General features: G+C 38.3%; 1 protein-coding gene across 1 annotated transcript in view; it reads right to left on the bottom strand.

Annotated features, from left to right (window-relative positions):
- Positions 1 to 22,813, bottom strand: part of LOC140549715 (antigen WC1.1-like) — a 28,509-nt gene extending 5,696 nt beyond the window's left edge. The window contains 23 exon segments of the mRNA XM_072673460.1: positions 526 to 1,221; positions 1,465 to 1,809; positions 1,909 to 2,268; positions 2,334 to 2,638; positions 6,386 to 6,446; positions 6,538 to 6,600; positions 8,336 to 8,413; positions 8,511 to 8,556; positions 8,812 to 8,828; positions 8,890 to 8,952; positions 10,092 to 10,154; positions 10,860 to 10,955; positions 11,085 to 11,243; positions 11,326 to 11,379; positions 11,509 to 11,817; positions 12,008 to 12,073; positions 12,298 to 12,603; positions 15,065 to 15,394; positions 16,345 to 16,668; positions 17,389 to 17,703; positions 19,561 to 19,872; positions 20,196 to 20,507; positions 22,750 to 22,813. Coding sequence (XP_072529561.1) covers positions 526 to 1,221; positions 1,465 to 1,809; positions 1,909 to 2,268; positions 2,334 to 2,638; positions 6,386 to 6,446; positions 6,538 to 6,600; positions 8,336 to 8,413; positions 8,511 to 8,556; positions 8,812 to 8,828; positions 8,890 to 8,952; positions 10,092 to 10,154; positions 10,860 to 10,955; positions 11,085 to 11,243; positions 11,326 to 11,379; positions 11,509 to 11,817; positions 12,008 to 12,073; positions 12,298 to 12,603; positions 15,065 to 15,394; positions 16,345 to 16,668; positions 17,389 to 17,703; positions 19,561 to 19,872; positions 20,196 to 20,507; positions 22,750 to 22,813 — 4,744 coding nt within the window.
- Positions 22,814 to 23,260: the final 447 nt, after the last annotated feature.

The following is a 23,260-nucleotide window of genomic DNA, read 5'->3' as shown; positions in this document are numbered from 1 at the left end:
GTGACTTTTTTATTTTGATACAGACTTCAAATCACTATTTTGAAACTAACTTCAAACCTTTATCCATTCAAAAGCATTCTTCTTGTACCTGTGAGCTGGTGCTAATAAAGGAACGGTGTGGCTCTTTACATCCTATTCCTGTGTTTTAATCAGACACACCGTGGCATTCCTGTTTCCCTAAACCAACGATTCCACGTCCACACCAATAATCAAGACAATTGAATGAACCATTATTTGGCGCAAAGTATTAATTTGAGTTTATATAAGTCCAGTTCAATTGCTTGTTACAAAACTTTTAGGTTGAATGAACAAACCACTTTCTACAGTTTCTATATTAGAAAAAAACAACAACTACAATAACAAGAAAATCTGGTTAATTTCACCCAATCTTCATTAAAAATATAATTAAATGTTAAATGTTAAATAGATAAAGGGAAATGATACAATATATAATGATATTTGGATCAATTAGAAAATATTAAAATAATCTGGAATTAATGGATGTTATCACTCAATACACTTTACCTGTGCAGATGACTCCAGCATCTTCACCATGACCACAGTTGTGTTTATCCCATCCTGTTGACCTACAGTTCTTCAGAACAGACTCGGATCCTCTACAGTTCACATTATCCATCCAGATTTGTCCTGATCCAGGTCGGAAATGAGCATTTCCTAGTGCACCTACAGCCTCTCCACAGCCCAGCTCTCTACACACCACTACTGCATCTCTCATATCCCACTCATCATCACACACTGTTCCCCACTGTCCTCTATGAAGAACCTCCACTCTTCCTGCACAGCGACTGCCACCATCCACCAGCCTCACACTGTCTGCACAAAAGAAAAGGAGAGAAATTTCCAAATTTTGGACACCTCACACATCAAAACATGTAAAATTACAAATGCAGCTCTTACCAGCACACACTAGTCCCACATCATTCTCATGGGAGCAGTTGTGTTCGAGTGAAGATGATGTTGGACAGAAGTGAATCTGAGATTCGTTGCCTCTACACTGAAGCTCCTCTGACCACACCTGACCCTCCCCTCTGCCAAAAGCAGCTGCTCCTAGCACCTCCACAGGAAGCCCACAGCCCAGCTCTCGACACACAACCACTGCGTCCTGCTGGTCAAAGTCAGCATCACACACTGTGCCCCAGGTCTCTTTGTGAAGAACCTCAACTCTCCCAGAGCACAGATGAGGACCATTAACCAGCCTGACTCCTGAGAAGACGCAAGGATACTATTAAAACAGGGATGATTTTCAGTAGAACATTTTGACCCTATTGTCTATATACTCTCACCATGTAATTTATAAAGAGGACTATACTAATTCTTGGTAACTAGCATTTTTCTGCGGAAGAATGAGTGTATAACATACAGTTGCAATCAAAATTATTCGCCCACCATTTCAAATTAGGGTTGTTAGCAAAATGTACATACACTCAGTTGCTTGCAATAAACCATTAAGAGGAAATTCTAAATTTGAGTGTAACTTACCTGAACAGATGACTCCAGCATCTCGACCATGACCACAGTTATGTTTTCCCCATTCTCTTAATCTACAGTTCTTCAGTGTAGACTCTGATCCACTACAGTCCACATCATCCATCCAGATTGGCCCTGATCCTGATCCAAAATGAGCATCACTCAGTGCATCTACAGCCTCTCCACAGCCCAGCTCTCTACACACCACTACAGCATCACTCATATCCCACTCATCATCACACACTGTTCCCCACTGTCCTCTATGAAGAACCTCCACTCTCCCAGCACAGCGACTGCTACCGTTCACCAACTTCACACTGTCTGTATATCAGAAAGAAAGAAGAAGAGATAACTTTACAACAATAACAAAGTTCAGCACACAGTTAATCTTATATTAACAGTAACATCTGTCCCTCTTACCAACACACACCAGTCCCACATCACTGTCATGGGAGCAGTTGTGTTTGAGTGAAGATGATGTTGGACAGAAGTGAATATGAGATTCGTTGCCTCTACACTGAAGGTCCTTTGACCACACCTGACCCTCCCCTCTGCCAAAAGCAGCTGCTCCCAGCACCTCCACAGGAAGCCCACAGCCCAGCTCTCGACACACAACCTCTGCATCCTGCTGGTCAAAGTCAGCATCACACACTGATCCCCAGATATCTCCATGAAGAATCTCTACTCTCCCAGAGCATCGAGAACCTCCAACCAGTCTGACTCCTAACAGGAAAGTGGATGTTGTTAATGTCAACACTTTTTTCATAACATGTTGAGCGTCTTTGAAAAAATAAATAAAACAAAATAAATTTGATTGTTAAATATGATTTTCAACCAAAACCTACCTGAACAGATGACTCCAGCATCTTTAGAATGAGTACAGTTATGTTTACTCCATCCTGCTGATCTACAGTTCTTCAGTGTAGACTCTGATCCATTACAGTGCACATAGTTCATCCAGATTGGTCCTGATCCTGATCCAAGGTGAGCTTCTCTCAGTACATCTACAGCCTCTCCACAGCCCAGCTCTCTACACACCACTGCAGCATCTCTCATATCCCAGTAATCATCACACACTGTTCCCCACTGTCCTCTATGAAGAACCTCCACCCTTCCAGCGCAGCGACTGCCACCATCCACCAACCTCACACTGTCTGTTCAACAAGAAGGACAAACTGAAAATATGGCATGAAAATTGGATGCACTTATTAAATTAGATGTGCTTCCATGGTGTTTGGTTGAGCAAAATATTGCATAATGCATTGCTATGAACTGGTATTGCTAACAGTGCTAACCTGGGACATATTTTATTTACAAGGTAATAATAGCTCATAGCTGTATGTTTTGATTAAGGTCACTTTTAACCCTATAAACTGGAACAAAGCCAGTATTTAAACTAGCAAAGACATCAGTTATGTTACCATTGGCTTTGTTTATGTTAGCTAATAAAAGGGGCATTGATAACACAAGCCTGCAAAATAAGCACCATGATATAGCCAATTTAACAGTGAACTACTAATTTTAAAAGCCTATGTTATCTAGCTAACATGAGCTGATGATGCGAGGACATCACAGTTTCACATGTAATTTTATGATGCAAAGTAAATAATTAATGCATGAGTGACAGTAATTTTATTATTTAAATACTACTAATAATAATAATGATAATAGCAATATTACTAACCATAACTAGCGATATTACTAACCATAATTTCGTGTTGTTACTATTATTATTATTATGTTAATTGGGATTATTGGAGACCTCTTTACACATCTTGGACCCTGCTCTTGGGCTGAACTTGCTAGAACAGTTTGGCCATGGCTATGACCTGGCCCTGTTTGAGTTGTAAATATTTTTGTGGGTGGTAGAATGGCTAAATTCTTACAGTTATGAGATGTTTTTAAATCTCCTTCCAGACTCAAATACATAAATACATACATACACACTACAGCCTTCTTTCTGTAGGCATCAGTAGAACTCTTTGGACCTGGCCATGGTGATACCACTCACTTCACCAATGAAGACTAAATAAAACTAAATGTCTGAGGTTTAAATAAGACAGGCTCCACTAATCACTGCTAATGTTCAGTGTTATATTACCACTATTTCTCAATATATTCTCAATATATAATATATAATTTAATATCCCATATATTATATATAATATATATAGTATCTCAATATTGTTAAAATGAAGATCAAATATCCATGCATTTACATATGTTAAAAAGACAATGGACAATCAAAAAAAGATCAAGACCTCAAGAAAACAAGACCTCCACTCTCCCAGCGCAGCGACTGCTTCCATTCACCAATCTTGTATGTTCGTGTTCCTTATCAAAGAGAGAGAGAGAGAGAGAGAGAGAGGGAGGGAGAGAGAGAAAGAGAGCGAGAGAGAGAGAGAGAGAGAGTCAGAATCTGACTTTATTGGCCAAGTATGCTTACACATAGGAATTTGTTTTTGGTTACAGTAGCTTACAGTGCACGATAACTGACATTACAGAAATAACAAACACACCCAACCTACACACACACAGTGTGTGTGTGTGTGTGTGTGTGTGTGTGTTTGTGTGTGTGTGTGAAAGGAGAGACGCTGGCAGCAGTGTGGTAGAAAATCCACCAACATACAGGAGACTGACTTCAGAGAGAGGAAACACTCCAGCTTTAATGCTGCACCTGCAGAGAGCTGATCCATACACTGATAACCTGCCCCAACACACACAAATACAAACACACACACAGCTCTTAAACTGCAACTGAAAGGCAGAAATACTAATCCTCAAAAGTAAAGAAATTAATGAAATCTTATTATTTAAATTAATTAATCACAATTCTTTAATTCTGTACTTCTACAAACACAGCTGCAGTTCAGCTCTTACAGAAACAGGGTTTTACTCACTGCAGTACATTTTCTTCTCCACAAGGTGAAGCAGCACAGGATTAATAATGAATGCTGTGATTTTCTAAAATATATTTTTCTTTGTTTATGTATTTCTTAATATGGTTAAGTAAATTATTCTTTATAATAAATTACATATTTTCAATATTCAATAATAAATTATTAAATGTATTAAAATTTGTGTTAACTTGCTCTTGGATTCCAAATAAATTAATTTAATTTTATTATGAAAGTTAAAACACTGGAACACTGGAACAGATCCAGCAGTCTTTCAGGAGTCTAGCAATTTCCTTTTAAACTGTAAACAGGTTAACAACCTACAAACCATAGTGGGAGGCTCATACAGCTCTGTTCTCCTCCTGGTGGATTAGTGTCTTCTAATCAGGTTTTGTCTAGTGTAATCATGTTTTTACGAAATGCTGTTGTTAAGGCATATCATGAGTGCAGTGTGATGCCATGTACTAATTTTCAACATTGCATAGTTAGAACTAACTGTGGTGTAATAAACATTTGTAATGCATAATTAAACATTACAAATTAAATGGTTAAACAGTGCTGTAATGTTTATTTTGTAAAGGAAATAAATCCACAGCTCCAAATTGCTGTAGGTATTATTAATTCATAGATGTTATGGCAATTAAAAAGGAAAAAAGTCAAAATAACATACACATAAGAGACACACAGCATTGTCTCTGCAGCTGTCTCTCAAATCATAGTGATTCCAAGATTTATACAGAAACTTAATGAGAAACTTACAGAATTTAACATTCAGAATTTAACATGCAGTCTAGCAGGAGAGCTGTGTAAAGATCAGAGGAACTTTTATTGAAACAATTCCTTTACCATCGAATTAAACCTCCACATTTAACTCATTCATGGCAGCAACACACTCACTTTAGTGATTAGCGTAACCAGAACACACGGGTGATCAGCCACCTCAGTCCCCAGGAAGAAATTGGGAGTTGGGTGCTCTTATCAAGGGCACCTAAGCCATTGATGCTGGTCCTGGGGGATTGAGCCAGTGGTCTTCCGGGCCTAGGTTCGATACTCTAACCTAACCCACGACTGCCCAAACTATCACTAATTATATACCAATTATCAACACTTCACTTCACAAATGTCAGGCCTGATATAGACAAGGGATAATAGAGGATTAAAAATGTTTTATTTTTGTTCTAAAAACTTTGCGTTATAAAAGCATGCATGACTAAGAATACCAACATCACAAATAGCTGTCTCTAACCCACCTGATAGAAACAGTACTTCATCCATTGTTTTTCACTGATGAAACTGTCATTTTCCTTCTTATCTGCATATTTATTTATCTGCATTTCTTTCATAAATAAATGTTCAATGACAATACAATTTAACAGCTCTTTTTATATCCTTCAACCCTAAACATTAATATCCCTGAAAAACATTTACATTAAAATTGAATCACATTAGACTTTGAAACAAAAACAGATCAGTGATTATAATTATATATAAAAAATAACAAGATAAAAGTACAAGACAAAATTATCAAACATTATATTATCATTTTGAGATATTTTAACTTTGTTTGACGTTGTTGACTTTGGCAGCATTTAAATATTTGGTACAATTTTGTTCCGCTCCATAAAGTATGAATTGTGGTATGAAAAAATATTTTGTTTTGCATCAGAAGAGGTGATATGTAATTTCCTCAGAAAAAAAAACACATATGGTGTAGTCTCCGTCACATGATTCACACAATCAAGTCTGAAGCTCCCCCTCCATGAGATCATAATCTGTAAAAAAAAACATAATACTTACTCTTTTAATATAATAGTTTTCTCTTAACACAAGGCGCTGTGGCATAGAGCACCATGCTTAATACCACAGACACTTAAAATTTAAAAACTAATAAAAAAAACTACAGAATTGCTGTACCTTTCACTTCAAAACACTTATTCCACCCACCCCGCTTTGTAACGTGGGAGCATACACAAAAAGGTAAAAACAAAATCAAGCCTCACTTTAGTCCTCCTACAACCTGTCCAGCAGTGATGACATCATCATAGTCCTCTGGTGTGTCCACTGCAGCAACATGAGAAGATCAGTTATAAGAATAAGAAAGATTCAGATTGTAGAAGTTTGTAATGGTTTCTCTACATGAATAAAATCTTACTGGTCTTAATGGTGGAGTTTGGTTCAGTGGGAACAGCATCATCATAGTTATCTGACACGTCTTCTGTCAGAATGTAGAGAGAAAGCTCATTAAATCAGCATCAGTATCATCAGTGACTGTGTTCATGCTGGACAACAGTTAGTTCTGTTAATTCAAGCTAATTGTTAGAGAAGTGTTCTATCACTCTGATGCTGAATGCTGTTGCTATCAATCATATGAGCATAAAAAAACAATACAAAACAAAACAAAAAAAACAAGAACAATCTAACTAAAAGGATTAAGACAAGAATACGCGAAAAACAAACAAACAAAACAGAGAAGAAAAAAATTTGAGAGGGAAGCAGAGTTTAATGTTTTGGTCTATGTAAGGAGCTGGAGTAGGAACTGCAGGCTAAGATAAGATAGGATAATCCTTTATTAGTCTCACAGTGAAGGAAAATTCACAGGCAGTGTAGGGAGTGAGTGGAGTTTGTTTATTTCACATTTTTACTTCAGGTGGGAGAGCATGCACAGATCACAGATCATGCGCTCTCTGTGTTGTTCTTTGACTAGGATTATGGCTTTGCCTGAGCTGTACCTGTCCGCCTGTTTCCTGACCGCTGCCTGTCCTGATGATGAGTATTGTTTTAGCCCTAATAAAGTCCCTCTGCACATGCAGCCTGCCTCAACCCATATGTGTTATCATGGAGCAGCAGCACGACTGTGATGAAATACAACAAACTATCTGCCTCATCATACCAGCGCTAGTTGGTATGATGAGGAAGTTAGTTTTTTAGCAACAAATAATTGAGATTTCCTGCCAAACGGAGATGTTAGCCTAACTACATTGGCACTTCTTGGCATGTTTTTTTCTATTAATTCCAAGGTCATCATTAAGAAGTTGCAAGTGTTTAATCTTTGCGGTGTTCAATCTTTTAGTGTGGTTGGGTATTACGTAGTTTCACAACAGCTGTAGTTTGTAGCCTTATTTTGTGTATTTAGCACTGAATTGTTCATACACAATTGTATAACCTATTATAATCTTGTATATCTATGTGTATATATATATATATATATATATATATATATATATATATATATATATATATATATATATACACACACACCTACACCTACACCTATATATATTTACACTATATATATATATATATATATATATATATATATATATATATATATATATATATATATATATATATATATATATATAATATTTGTAATATATTTAGATATTTATGATGCAGTATTATGTAGCTTCATGTCATGAAAACCAGTGCTCAACTTATACAATGCTGATTAAGTCAAGAATGAGTGCATTCTTGGCATTTAGAGTGTTCTCCAACAAGAAACCAGTTTGTTTGGACAGCTGGCCTGTTATGAGTGAGTTGTTGTTGACCTTTGCTTTCTGTTGTTGAGTTTATTTACATGTCAGATCCAGAGAACTTAATGAGAACTGCTATTCCAACATGGCAATACACGGATGTGTCAAGGCTAATTACAAGTGTTCAAAATAATTATTATTAAGAATTTTTATTTTTTCAAAAAGTATTTTATTTTATTTTGTTTTGTTTTTGTTTTTGTTTGTTGTTTTTTTTGTTTGTTTTTTTTGGGGGGGTGGTTGAGCTTCATAGTAAACATCTGAAGATAATAAGAACCTGACTTTCTTGAGAGTGATTTTAGAGACCATTAAAACAATATTCAGATATCAATATCAGATCATGTAAATAGCTTTACACATGTAATATGTTTGTAATATCCCTAATAGGCAGCTATAGGAAAACTCCAAACAGAAACACACCTGCTTCAGTATCAGTGATCTGTCCAGCAGTAATGACATCATCATAGTTCTCTGCTAGATCCTTTTTTTCTGCATCACCTAAATCAAGTTATCATTATAAACAGTTTATCATATTTTCACATTGTGATTTAGTGCAAAAGCATTAAACAAGTGATTAATTAACAAAGGAACTCACTCATCAGGCCACTGGTGATGACATCATCATAATATTCTGTCTTTTTCTCAGCCTCTGAAAAGAGCATAAGGGTTACATTTACATTTACGGCATTTAGCAGATGCTCTTATCCAGAGCGACTTACAATGTTACTCGTATTACAGAGGTGGGCCAATGTGGTGTTAGGAGTCTTGCCCAAGGACTCTTATTGGTGTAGCGCAGCATAGTCACCCAGACCGGGAATCGAACCCTGGTCTCTCACATGGTGTTGTTGTAACTCAAGGGCAGGTGGTGGTGTTATCTGCTGCGCCACACCAACCACACCCGTAAGGGTTCTTACTTCTTCACTTCTTTTTATTACTTTTTTCATTAAGAAAGAATTCAATGTAAAAAAATGTACCTGAGAGATTATCCTCGGCCACATCCTCATATCCTGAATGCTGGTCTTCAGAGAGGATACTTCCTGTTAGAAGAAATCAGAACAGTCATGAATCCCATTCAGAATGACAGGCTCTAGTTGAGCTGTGTCTTTAAATACTATGTTTCTTGTGTAGTCCATGTTATACCTGTTTGCTGTTTTTTTTTACAGTCTTTTTATACCTGGGCAACTCAAGCAGAAAATTGAGCAAAGTTGCTGCACCTTGCTCTGTTTGGCAAGTCAGACCATGCTGCCATCTTTGTCACGCCTAAACATAAACAAATGCTGAAGCGGGAAGTACCAGTACAAAGGGAGGTTGTGCTAGTCGGACCAATTTGTGGGCACTCTACTGAATGCTATGGGAGCCCAGAGGTGCAGGCCACGCTGAAGGTCAAGGATGACTTCTTGTGGCCAGAGTGGCTTCGGCTATCACTAAGTGCTACGGAGTATATGCCACAGCCACCACCAGCCTCATCAGTTCCGCCCATTTCCTGGAGGGTTCAAAGCAACACCAGACAGTGCCACCTTGGAGGAGCTGCCACTGACATGGTGAAGGCTGAAAAATGTCTTGAGTCTTCCAGCAAATCAGTGACCCAATGCATACCTCAAAAAGCACCAAGCAGTGGTTTAAGACATAGTGCTGGAGAAAGCAACTTTAGAGATCACGAAATAGCATTGAGAAAATGCATCCATCAAATCTGAGAGACCTGGAGCAGTTAGCAAAAGAAGAGTAGCCCAAGATTCCAGTAGAGAGATGCATAAACCCCATACACGGTTACAGGTATCAGTATCAGCCAGATCATCAGATCATATAAAGTAGCCTTGAACAGCCTTGAAAGCAGCCTGAAACTCATACCTGCTTCACTATTAGGTTTCTGTCCAGCAGTGATGACATCATCATAGTTCTCTGCTAGGTCCTCTGTTTCTGCATCACCTGAATCAAATAAAAGCAGACTGTCTTTATAAACAGTGCACCACATTTGGATGCAAAATGTGTTTTGATACAAAAGCATTGAAAACAAGTGATTCATTAACAAAGGAACTCACCCATCAGGCCACTGGTGGTGACATCATCATAATATTCTGTCTTTTTCTCAGCCTCTGAAAAGAGCATAATGGTTACTTTCTCACTTATTTTTTCAGATTTTATGTATTCAGAAAAGATTTGATGTAAGCATTTTTACCTAAGAGAAGATCCTCATCTACATCCTCATATCCTGAATGCTGTTCTTCAAAGAGGATATTTCCTGTTAGAGAAGATCAAAACAGAAGCAAATTCAGAATGCTGAAATCAGTGTGGACTAGGTTCATTTATGTGAGTCCAGCAAGAAGAAGGCACTTTCAGACAAAATATTCAAATATAGGTCCAGATGCTCACATGCATACAAACACATGAAGAATTTAATAAGAGAGCACACCACGTTCATTGTGGCCAACCCGACATAAAATTAATAATATTTTTTTTCTGGTTTTGTTTGTTTATAATTAGACCATTTTATTTTTTCTGCTTTTTGAGTTTAATCTTTATTTACACTCTTGATTCATTTTCCATTTTATCTTCTTGATTCTATTCACTTGACATGTAAGAACTGTCTATAGGTCATGTTAACAGCAGCAAATTCACTGTAACATCTATGTTTCCTCTGTACAGTGTGGAAAACATCCAGTCCAAAGGATAGGTATGTCTGGAATTTTTATATGAATGTTATTTTTGTAGGTTATTCACTAGACACAATAAATACGGTTAGTGTACGTGCACTGATTTGAGAGGCAAGACATTATTTTCTGAAATATGCAAGCAACCGAGGAAAACGTACCTACACTGAGAAAGCTATTATGAATAAAAAAGAAATTACATAAATATTGATTTTGTAGTGTTTACTCTGTAAACAAAAATGTAAATACACATGTAAGACAGTGATGTTTATAAAACAAACTCATATAACACTCACCTCTTTGAGTTAAGTCATTTTTGTTGGTGATATATCTGGGGTCAATCTCCTCATAGATGTCCTCAGGCAGAGTCTTCTGCCTCCTCTTAGAGAGCACTGTGAGAGAGACAGAGAGAAACATGGAGTCAGTTCAGTAGAAGAGAAGACTGATGACAGACTGAAGGACTGATGATGTTTAGAGAATGTACAGAAAGTGGATTGTAGATGATCTCTGAATCTCCCTACCTCTCCTGAGCACTCTGTTCTGGTTAAACAGCACAACCAGAAGCACTAAGGCCAGGAAGAGCATCATTCCCAGCACCAGGAGAGACACTGGATAGATGTAGTAAACTGCTGGTGGAAGAGTTTGTGGAGGAGGGTTTGTTCTCCTTACTGTTTGATCACCTAGATACGTAAAAACAGAGAAAAAAAAACTTTAAGATGTGTCCAGAATACACAAATATAAAAACTAGAAAAACTAAAGTACCTGTAGTGAAAGGATTGGCGGTTGTTATTTGTATAGTAGTAGAAGGCACTATATCTGTAAACACAGACACTGAACACAAAAAGAAGCAAAATATAAAATAAAATTAGCAAGACAAATTATCAAACCTGCAGATTATTTACACACTTATTAAATAATTCCCCAAATTTAACCAGCTCCTCTGACCTGCACAGGTGACTCCAGCTTTGTAAGAGCAGTCAGGGTGATTCTTCAGGGAATGTGGACAGTCCCACAGGTGAATCTCATTTCCTCTACACTTCACTCTGTTTAGCCAGATAGGCCCTTCATCAGCACCAACAGCAACACTCCCATTAGCACTCAGCGCCGGCCCACAACCCAGCTGCCTGCAGACCACCTGAGCGTCCCTGATGTCCCACAGATCATCACAGACTGTCCCCCACTTAGCATTATGATACACCTCCAGCCTCCCAGAACAGCTTCCCTCTCCTCCCCTAAGCCTGAGAGGGAAGTGCTCTATACCACACACACATCATACACAAGATGATACTGATGAACCAGTCTAGTCACAAAATGAATAACAAAATGACTTAATTAAATTGATGTAGTTTTAATCTATGAAAACTTACTGATTCAAATTAAATTACTGTTTTTTTTTATAAAGAAACAGAGTGACACCATGACCAAATTCTTTTGCAATCCTTACTTAAGCACTGCCTTTGATTGAGAGATGAGGAGCATTTCAGATGCCTTTGCAACATGTGTTCACCTTCTGGAAATAAAATATGACAATAAATTTAACACTGGGATGTTATATGTAAAATATTTTGATTGTAGAGTTGCCTCAGTAGAGCATTCAATTCAGTAGATATTGCAGCTTGTTTTATTTCACCTTTCCCAGATTATGTATATTTCGCACACAGAATCAATAATAAAAACCTTCTTTACATTCTTCTTTAGTCACATCAGCATATAAAATCAATACAAACTGCTTACCTGAGCAGGTAATCTGAGCCACCTCATTGGTTTTATCACAGGTGTTCTGTCTCCAGGGGGAAGATGGACAGTGAAACAGAGTGGAGTCATGTTTCCTACATTTCACTTCATCCAGCCAATTAGGAGCTGATTCCACTCTTGCTTTGGCCCAGGTGTCACTGCCAGTTCTTCCACAGTTCAGCTCCTGACAGATTAAACTTACTGTTTCTTCATCCATCCCATTTACACACACATTCCCCCAGGTTCCATTGTAGAACACCTCCAGATTCCCCTTACAGCCCTCAGTGAGTCTGATTTCCTTAAACTCTGAAGAGGGGTAAAGCGCTTGAGTAAATGTTTTTTAACATATTTGGCTGTCCATTCATTAATTCATTCATTCACTAATTTAATATCTAGTACTGAATGCTTACATCTTTTATTAATCAATAATTTTATCAAGATATATGTTTCTCAAAATTCTCAAAACTTAAAGAGTCAGGACCTCGTTATCAGGCACTCCCCCAGGGCGATCCCTAGACTCTGCCCACAAGCCCATATAAGGCTTTCCCTTTTATTTTCGTGATTCTTGACTCCTGGGACTGAGAATTAGCTCTATTGCAACCTCTGTACCACTATGTTCTACGTACTACGGTCTGCTCAGAAAATATTCTGATCTTGTCATTGTCTGTCTGGTCTAGTGTCTGTTACCCTTGTTATCTTGTCTGCCCTGCTATTCTAGCTCTGTTTTGTTTGTCCCAGCCTAGCCCCCCTGTTTTGACTGAGTTTATTTTCATTGTTTCTGACCGAAACTCTACTTCGCGTTTTTGTTCATTGTTTTTGTTTTTGCATCCTCCCAGTCCCGGGTGTATATTGCCCAGTTTGTATTGCAATGTTACGCCTTTTCTTTCTAGTTGTGTACCTTAGATTGCTGCACCCCTTTTTGTATTCTGTTTAGTTATTTCTTGTTAAGTTTCCCTTTTTTATTTCATGTCTTGCATCATCCATTCCTGCAAGTATTTCCATGTTTTCACTGCCACGCCTGACCAAGCATTCCAGAATTCACGGCTGAAACCCCTAAAACAGTGGGGATGGACGCCCTAAACCAGGCTGTTCGCGCCCAGGGACAATTCCTGGGGCAACAGCAGTAAACGCTCCACAGACAGTTGGCCACATGGCGCAGCAACAGGTGGGGCAGCAACATCAATTCGCCCAACTAGTGGGTGGTGTACAAGAGCTCACAAAACTGAAACAGTTTTCGTTAGAGCCCCCTAGTCTTCCCAGCCAAATCACACCATCCTCCGGTGCAAACCGCATGCATGTACATGGATGTGTACTTCACTCATCTGCACAGCCACATACAGCATGTCTGCCAGGTCCTAACCACCCTCAGGGCAAATCAGCTGTATGTCAACTTGAAAAAGTGTGAGTTCCATCTATTGCAGGTCAGTTTCCTAGGCTACGGCATCAGCACTGCATTCAGATGGATCAGGCCAAGGTCCAGGCTGTGCTTGAGTGGCCTGTGCCATCCTCAGTTAAAGAGATACAACGTTTCATGGGATTTATACTTCTATAAGTTTCATTACTTCAGCATCTTCGTAGTGCCCAATACCTCCCTCGTAAAGGGGCCCCCAAGAAGGCAACTTGGACTCCGCAGGTGGAGTCCTTCCTAGCACTCAAACACATGTTTACGTCGGCCTCAGACCCTGAGAAGGCCTTTCTTTGTGGAGGTAGATGCCTCCAACATAGGGGTGGGGGCGGTCCTCTCCCAATGACATGGGGGAGAGGGAGTGGCTTAGTACTCCTAAAGGTTTAAAAGGACAGGTTTCCTGGGCATGAATTTAGCTTAGTCTTTAATTAAATACCATTGACAATGCTAAATCAACAGCTAATTTTTTGTCTAAGATTAGGCTTCCAGACATCACAAAACACAGGTAAACCCTCTCATATGTCAACTTCCACTTGCATTCTAAAACACCACTATCACATAATTGCCAGATTTTAACTCTTTACGGTTTGACAATATCCAGAAAATAATTAAATGTGAGCTAACTCTGAACGATGTGACCTGTGCCTAAACAGTTCCTCAGTTCCTAAGAGGTCTGTGCTTACAGTTAAAGCAGATTTTTTTATTGTGATATTATGGCATTTTTGTATGTCAATGCTCTTTTTCTGCAATTTATAGTTTGGGACTTATAGTTTGGGACAACTGGCTAACTACTTGATGACTGACTGTTCTGAGTCAGGTGGTGAAGGTATGTGGAAGCTGTGAATGTGAGACAGAGAAACAGTGCGAGGGGACTAATTAGGTGCACATTTCTGACAATATATCTGTATCTGCTTTTAGTGGGCATTAGAGGCTGTGAGACTCAAAATGACTACAACCAAAGCTAATGAAAGATCATATGACCTTCCTGCCCTGCTTGTTTGTTTGAAACCAGCTAAAACAGCTTTTTAGCCTTATAGTAAGTTTAAAAAATAGACACATTGCAATTCATCCAACTAATTAGCGAATTATTATCTAATTGTGAAACTCTTCCTATGTTGCACCAGGTGTGTCGAGGAAGAAATAGTATATAGTACAGTGGTTTGCAACTCCTGTAGTCCTAACCCACACCTCATTTGCCATGCATAGTTCTCTTTATGTGCTCTACTACACTTGCATTATCCCAAACTATAATATTGTGTGATATTGATGCATCATTTAAATATTGAGTGGAAGGATCTTAGAAATACAGCAAAAAAAAAATCTTAACATTAAATTTTTAAATAATATTTTTATATATATTACCTGAGCACAAAACTCCTACATCGTCCTTGTGTCCACATTCACCCTCTCCACACAGCTGATATCTGCAGTTCCACAGAGACGTCTCGTTCCCCTCACACTCCACCTCATTTAACCATATAGGTCCAGTTCCAGCTCCAAACTGGGCTGGTACCAGAGCACTGAGGGCCACTCCACACTGCAGCTCTCTGCAGACCACCTGTGCATCCTTAATATCCCACAAGTCATCACTCACTGTCCCCCATGAGCCATTGTGGAACACCTCAAGCCTTCCTGCACAGTCTCCTCCAGAACCAACCAGCCTGATGGAGCTGTGGAATATTTTTAATTTACCTACACTCCACAGAAAGAAATATAACATATAATTTGAATATGGTGAAAAAGTTCATATTTTGTTTATAATTTAATTCTAAAGGTAACCTTTTATTTCATACATGAAAATGAAAGCTGTTTGTTTGAGTGATGTATCTAAACATACTAATGGAAAGTTGAGTGGAAGGGTTAGTGCAGGGCTGCTCAGTCCTGGTCCTGGAGATCTACCACCCTTCAGAGTTTAGCTCCACCCCGAATCTAACACACCTAATCCAGATAATGAAGGCCTTCAGGAGCAACTGAACATTAGAGTCAGCTGTGTTGGATCTGAACTCCTCAGGGTGGTAGATCTCCAGGTTTGAGCACAGGGTTAGTGTTTTTGTTTGTTGTTAGTTTTTTATTGTTAGTTTTTTTTGTAGAAAAAGGTGTATGAGCAACAGGAATGACCACACCCATGACTGTATTGTCAAGAAAAGTGTTTTATCAAGTCCAAAGTCAATGCAGGCGTCATGCAAGCAGTACCTTTTCACAATGCCAAAATAATGACCAGATGGTTTGCAGACCATGGTATTACTGTGTTTAATTGGCCAGCAAACTCAGACCTGAACCCCAGAGAGACTCAAAGGGATATAGTCCAGAAGAAGGTGACAAACACCTGACCCAGCAATACAGACAAGCTGAAGGCCATTACCAAAGCAAACTTTACATTTACTGAATATTATATTTACTGAATATAAAAATATGACAGTTTACCACTAAACTAAATTAAATTATGAACAAACAAACTGTTTCAATAAATTAATTATTTTTGAGATGCAATAGTATATACACATCATCACAATCAGAGTAGCAGGTAAAATAAACTTTGGGTGGATAGTACTGTTTTATGCCACCACATTGTGTATATGCTAAATGAACATGTTTTTAGCAGATGAACATCACACTATTATTTGTGGTGCAGTAACATTTACCAGAGCAGGAGATGTACAGCTGTTCTCTGGAACTGCAGTTGACTGCTTGTGCACTGCTGCAGTTCCCCAGATGAGCTTTACTACCAGAGCAGTTGAAACCCATCACACACATGGAGCTGTGTTCAGAACTGGATGAAGAGGAGCTGAAGATGTTGAGTACAGAGCCACAGCCCAACTGTCTGCAGACCACAGAGGCCTCAGACTCACTCCAGGAGTCCAGCAGAACTCTCCTCCAGTCCTGCCTGAAGTACACCTCCACCTCCCCCTCACACTCCATCCTTCCAGACAACCGCACTCGCCCCTCATGAAACACCAGAGAGGAACCTTGAAAAATAAAACATTGAACTCTCGTAACTGTTTATAATGTTCCTTTTTTGTGAATTGCCCTGCAGGATTGGCCTGACTGGCCATAATTGGAGAAAACATCACATGAAGAGAGAGATATTTAGGGCCCCCCTCCCTTGGACACAATGAGCTTGTCCAGACCAACCTGGTCGTCTTTACTTACTTTTGTTCACTCTGCTATGTTAAACTTACAAAGCTTTGTGGAAAAAGGAGGGGGCATTTTTGGACCTTTCAGAAAAAGCCTTTTTTTGTTGACAACCTTGCAGTTGTTGGGCAATTGCCCTCTTTAGAGTCTAATGTGTGCTGTTTATGATATTAGCATGCCTGCTAACATGCCTGTTTAGCCATCGAGGTGGTTAGTGGCTGACTATTCAGTCAGTCAAAATTACTCTTCTTTCATAGCGATCAAATCTGCCAGTCATTTGACTTCTGCTTTGACAGTACACATATACCTTTGTTTTTGCTTGTTTAGTATTTGCACTTTGAGCAAAGTAAAGAATACAAGACTGTTCTCCCTTTTGTGGATATTTAAGTTTGTATTTTAATGCACAGCAAAGCACTGAGCTGGAAAGTAGCCAAATATATTTAATTTGATGTGTTTTAGTCAAGTAGATTTTGAGTAGCTTTAGTAGTAAATAATTTGTACTCTTGTAAAAAAAAATAAAAAATAAAAAGTACATCATAAATAAACAAGCTTACCACTGCAGATGACTCCAACATCCTGTTTATGAGAGCATGCAGTTCGACTCCATGATGAAATGGGACATTTTGACAGGTGTGTTTCGTTCCCCTGACAATCAAACACATCAGCCCAGATCCGGTCACTCCCCTCCCCAAACCAGTCTGATCCCAACACAGCCACAGCACTCCCACACTTCAGCTGACCACAGAGGACACTGGCAGCTCTCATATCCCAGCTTACATCACACACTGTGCCCCACTCACTGAGGTACTGGAGCTCCACTCGACCAGAACAGGAGTCCGAGCCGTTCGCCAACCGAGCCTGAGTGTGACCTGAATAAATACAACAAAACTTTACACAACCAGCAGAACAACACATTACAGAAACATTTCAGAAACATCTTTTCAATATTCCTGTTTGGTGTTTATCTATTAAAGGTCTGAGAGAGCATGTCTCACAAAAGTGAAATTTCTTGCTTAGCTAGATAACTGTAAATTTCAATGCAGCTGTTGTCTTTCTTGTCTTTCTCACAAGAGTGAATCATTTTTTTTATCAGGCCAAATCTCAACTGTTACTTGAAACATGAGGTTCATTAAATTCAGGATTTTACATAGTAAACAGCTTTTGAACAGTTTATTGTCATGAATAGGAACTGGACCAGCATCTATAGCAGAAGGAAACCAACATCTATGTGGCACAAACATTGTTAGTGTACTTGTTAGTGTAATTCTCTATGAATAATGAAGAATATTTGTTAGGCATGCAATCCAAAACACGAGGTAAACATTAAAATGTAAAAAAGACCTAATCTTTAACATATTACATATTAGTGATCTAAACATGATCATCTACAAGACAGGTTTGCATACTTCTAATAAGGCTTTCATGTTCCATTATGTGGGAATAAGACTTCATAACAACAGTGAAAATGGTGTGTGTTAAAATGGGTTTCATTTAGGTTAATTTAGGTGAAATGCAACAAGTACAAAAAGAAGTAATTTGATAGAAGTGGAGTAAAATATGATCTGATTTCCAAAAGGCATTTCATTAAATATGAAATTAGAATTTAAATTAATTATTTTTATTTAAATAAGATATGTTTGTTTTGTACAATTTTAGAGGGATTACATGAAAGAAGCACCATGCAAACGTTTGAGCTCACAGATAACTTTTACCAAGGTCTCAGATAATGTAGCTCATTAGGGTTGTGTTTACAACCTTTGTTACACAAAGTGTATTGAATCCTCTGACTCCTTAAAGCATCCAAAAAGACCAATAATCATCAGCCTGTGTTCCTCTAAGCAACTGCACAGCACAATGATTAAAGTCTACAAAGTGTTTTCCACAGTTTGTATTGTAATAAAAAAAGATAACAGTGGCAGTCAAGCTGAGAAAGAGGAAGAAACCTTTTTTATAGGATCGCTGAAAACCTTAAATCAAATAATTTTAGGAAGATACAGCATATTTTGGAGTGCACATGCACAACTACGTTCCTTCATTGAAGAATCAAAACAAAAAATAAAATTTTCTGCATTCTTACAACCAATGCACATCTAAACATGCATTTTGGGCACAAGTTTTCTGGATGGATATGCAGAAAAATAGGTGCAGAATTTCATGTAGATTATGCTTTTGGATTATGCTGCAACCAGTGGCAGCAATGGGAACATATCACTGGTAGAGAGAATGGATTCAATTGAGTCCCAGCAAACTCTGGAAGTACACATCACCATCTAGAGAAAAGCTGAAGATAAAATGACTTGTTGGCTTGTACGGCGGAATAATGATCCCTAACATGCTTCAAATTCCACAACCTTAAAAGGCACAAGCTAAAGGTTTTGCCCAGGTCCTCACAGTCCCTCTAAACATCATCGGAATTCTGTGGATCTGTGGCAAACTGACCATGCAGGGTGACCAAAACTTTTGCTTTAGGCTTTTTTTTTTGTTGTTATTTTGAAACTGCAAAAATGGAAATAAAAATAGAAATCTTGCTTATAATATTCAAAAAGTAAGTTGTCTTACACATAATGCCATTTTGAAATTGAGTCATAGAAATATTGAGGCACCCAAACGTTTTAAAATTAAGACTTAACACTATTGTTAGCTGGGACCAACTGTTAATTTGTGATTGCACAATTACATAGTGTCAATTGCTTTTCAATAGAAAAAAGTTAATGTTGATACTTAACCAGAACAGATCAGTCCAACATCACTGTCATGGGAGCAGTTGGGTTTGAGTGAGGGCGTTTTTGGACAGAAGTAAATCTTTGTTTCGTCACCTCTACACATAATCTCCTCTGACCACACCTGACCCTCGCCTCTACCAAAAGCAGCTGCTCCCAGCACCTCCACAGGAAGCCCACAGCCCAGCTCTCGACACACAACCTCTGCATCCTGCTGGTCAAAGTCAGCATCACACACTGTGCCCCAGGTCTCTCCATGAGGCACTTCTACTCTCCCAGAGCACAGATGAGGACCATCAGTAAGTCTGGACTTGTCACCTGTAATTGATGAAAATGACTTTGGTATGTGAACTATGTCACATATATCTAAATTATTTCTGTTTGTTACATTAGCCTCATATTTCCTGTTTAAAAATTAAACTAATCTAACTAATCAAATCTATAAAATCAAACTTGGTATCATTGTTTTAGTTGATTAAATAAACTATAAACTATAAATTATATATAAACTATATATTACAACACCTCCCCACTCACACAAATTATAGCTTTATCAGCAAAAACAATCAACAAAAACTACCATTGTAATAAACTTAAATAAACTACACATATACTTATATTGAAACATGTGTGGGGCTTACCTGAGCAAACAACTCCAGCATCTGTGTCATGGTTAGTACAAAATATCTTATATGATAAATGAAATATACAGTCCTTCAGTGAAGACTCTGATCCATTGCATTGAACAAATCCCATCCAGACCGGTCCTAATCCTGATCCAAATTTAGCATAATCTATTGCATATACAGCTTTCCCACAGCCCAGCTCTTTACACACCACTGCAGCATCTTTCATATCCCAGTCATAATAACACACTGTCCCCCACTTTCCATTCTGAAAGACCTCCACTCTCCCAGAGCATTCACTGTAACCATTCACCAGCCTCACACTGTCTGTAGAACACAGAGAATGAAAAGAATAGGTCGGTAAAAACAGTGAGCTAGTAACACTTCATTTTGAGATTTGCCTTTTACCAATTAATAAGCAAACAATTTGCAAATAATAATGCTTTAAAACATGTAATTTGTAATCAAGCTAAATAAGTGTTCAATAAACTGTTTGTTGACTAATGAATTAGATGTAAACTCATAGGAACAAGTAATAATTACCTCAGTATGGAAAGAACAAATGTTGTAATAATACTGGGTTGAGCACAATAATTACATTTCATGTACATGTTATGTTATGTGCTGAACATGTTTGTACACTATATTGCCAAAAGTATTCGCTTGCCTGCCTTAGCGCGCATATGAAATTGAATAACATCCCATTCTTAATCCATAGGGTTCAATATTATGTCGGGCCACCCTTTAAGATAAGATAAGATAAGATAATCCTTTATTAGTCCCGCAGTGGGGAAATTCACAACCATTCCATTTCAACACAATTCATTTGCACCCGTTACAACAGCTTCAACTCTCCGAGGAAGGCTTTCCACATGGTTTAGGAGTTTAGTGTTTATGGGAATTTTTAACCATTTTTCCAGAAGCGCATTTTGGAGGTCAGACACTGATGTTGGACGAGAAGGCCTGGCTCGCAGTCTCCGCTCTAATTCTTCCCCTTAGGTGTTCTATCAGGTTGAGGTCAGGACTCTGTGCAGGCGAGTCACTCGCTCATCTATGTCTTTATGGACCTTGCTTTGGCACTGGTGTATTGGGATCATGAAATTGAGAAATAAGAATGACAGTTGACTGTGGAATATTTAGTAGTGAGGGAATTTCACGACTGGACATGTTGCACAGGTGGCATCCTGTCATGGTACCACGCTGGAATTTACTGAGCTCCTGAGAGCAACCCATACTTTCACAAATATTTGTAGAAGCAGTCCGCATGCCTAGGTGCTTGAGTTTTATACACCTGTGGCCATGGAATTAATTGGAAAACCTGAATTTAATAATTTGGATGGATGAGTGAATACATTTGGCAATATAGTGTATGCCCTGATAATGAGAACACTAATCACAACAGATTTACAATAAACAGATGACTAGCAGTAAATTCTCTACAAATGTAAAATAAGAAAACAATATTAAATTATTAATAATAATAAATTAATTAAATATAGAATAAACCCTGAAAAATTGTAGTTAAAATGTATATGTACCATTTCAATGCTTTAGACATAATGGAAAAGACAGATATTTCCATGATGTAGATTAGCATGGTGTGATGGTGTACAGTATATTAGTGAGCCGATAGTGTTTTAAAGTAAGTATTGAATTAGTTACAATATGCAGAGTGTAGCCCCTGCAAGTTAAGGGAACTGTTACCTAGGCTCTTTAGGCAGCATGGGCCTGTGAAAATAGCCTCCAAAACGAATTTTTAATACCATAACTAAAGTAAAACATACTTTTCCAATCTGTATAAAGTAAATATGTATTAGGTATTCATAAATAACTTTAACTAAAAAAAGTATATATTTTTATTTTTGTTTCATTTTTTTTTATTATTATATCATAATGTGGTCTTATTTATGAGACTCTAATGGTCTAAGACACACACCTGCAAATGAACTTTAAGAACTTAAATAATGAAAACCTTAAGCGACTGAAAATTCCTATGAGCCATGTTGACCTTACAACTTGCCTGTCTGCCTGTATGTTGGCATATGTATGGCATATTGTGCACACATATTAAAATCTGAAACACAACATGGTTAAGTGATTTTATTCTAGTGCTCCTGTCACCTAACAAATTACATTATAAGACAATCCTCAGCAAAAACTATATTACAGCTGACAAAAAAATGTAATATTCAGTGACGGCTGTTTTCTATTATTGACAAAAGTTGACCAACAGACAATGTTAACCCTTAAAATTCAGTTTGTGTTAAAACCTCATTCTATATCTTAAAGTATGCCTGTATTCAAATGTTTACTTCATAAAATATGATTTAAGTTTAACTTCACTTCACAAAACATCCCCCGTCACTTCTTAGGAGCTCATGTTTCATTTAGCCCTATCACACTGTGCACTGGACAGCACACCGCTCATAAATAAAGAAAGAAAGAAAGATAATAAAATAAGTTGCAACTTGCATGTTCAGCACATTCACAGATACGTCTCATAAAATAGTATAAATACATTTCTTTCTCCTTGATGTTAATGTGCATTTAAAGTTGACAGTTCACTTACCAGCTGTGGAGAGTGTGATGGTGGGACAGAAGGACAGAAGAATGAGAAGCACACAGCTGTCCATCTCCCTCTGACCTGCACACACTCCGTTCAACTCAGCAGCAGAACAAGCTTCACCTCCGCTCCCCCAGAGAGACTGAAGACACTGAGAGAGAGAGAGAGAGAGAGAGAGAGAGGGAGAGAGAGAGAGAGAGACCCCACAGCCGCCAATCACACTCACTATGACCTTATTAGAAAGAGGAGAGGAAACCATCAAACATTTTCAGTGACAAATCAGAGGAGGCATTTTTTTCTTTCTCCATATTTATCAAAAGAGCGTCAGCGCTGATCAACACAACCCCACCTCCCTCTCTAGAGGAGTGTGTGTGTGTGTGTGTGTGTGTGTGTGTGAGAGAGAGGAGAGACGCTGGCAGCAGTGTGGTAGGAAACCCACCAACATGCAGGAGACTGACTTCAGAGAGAGGAAACACTCCAGCTTTAATGCTGCACCTGCAGAGAGCTGATCCATACA

The sequence above is a fragment of the Salminus brasiliensis genome, chromosome 2 (genome assembly GCF_030463535.1).
Source record: "Salminus brasiliensis chromosome 2, fSalBra1.hap2, whole genome shotgun sequence".
Lineage (NCBI taxonomy): Eukaryota > Metazoa > Chordata > Actinopteri > Characiformes > Bryconidae > Salminus > Salminus brasiliensis.
Note: the sequence above shows the minus strand (reverse complement) of the source record. Positions and strands in the feature narration are given on the sequence as shown.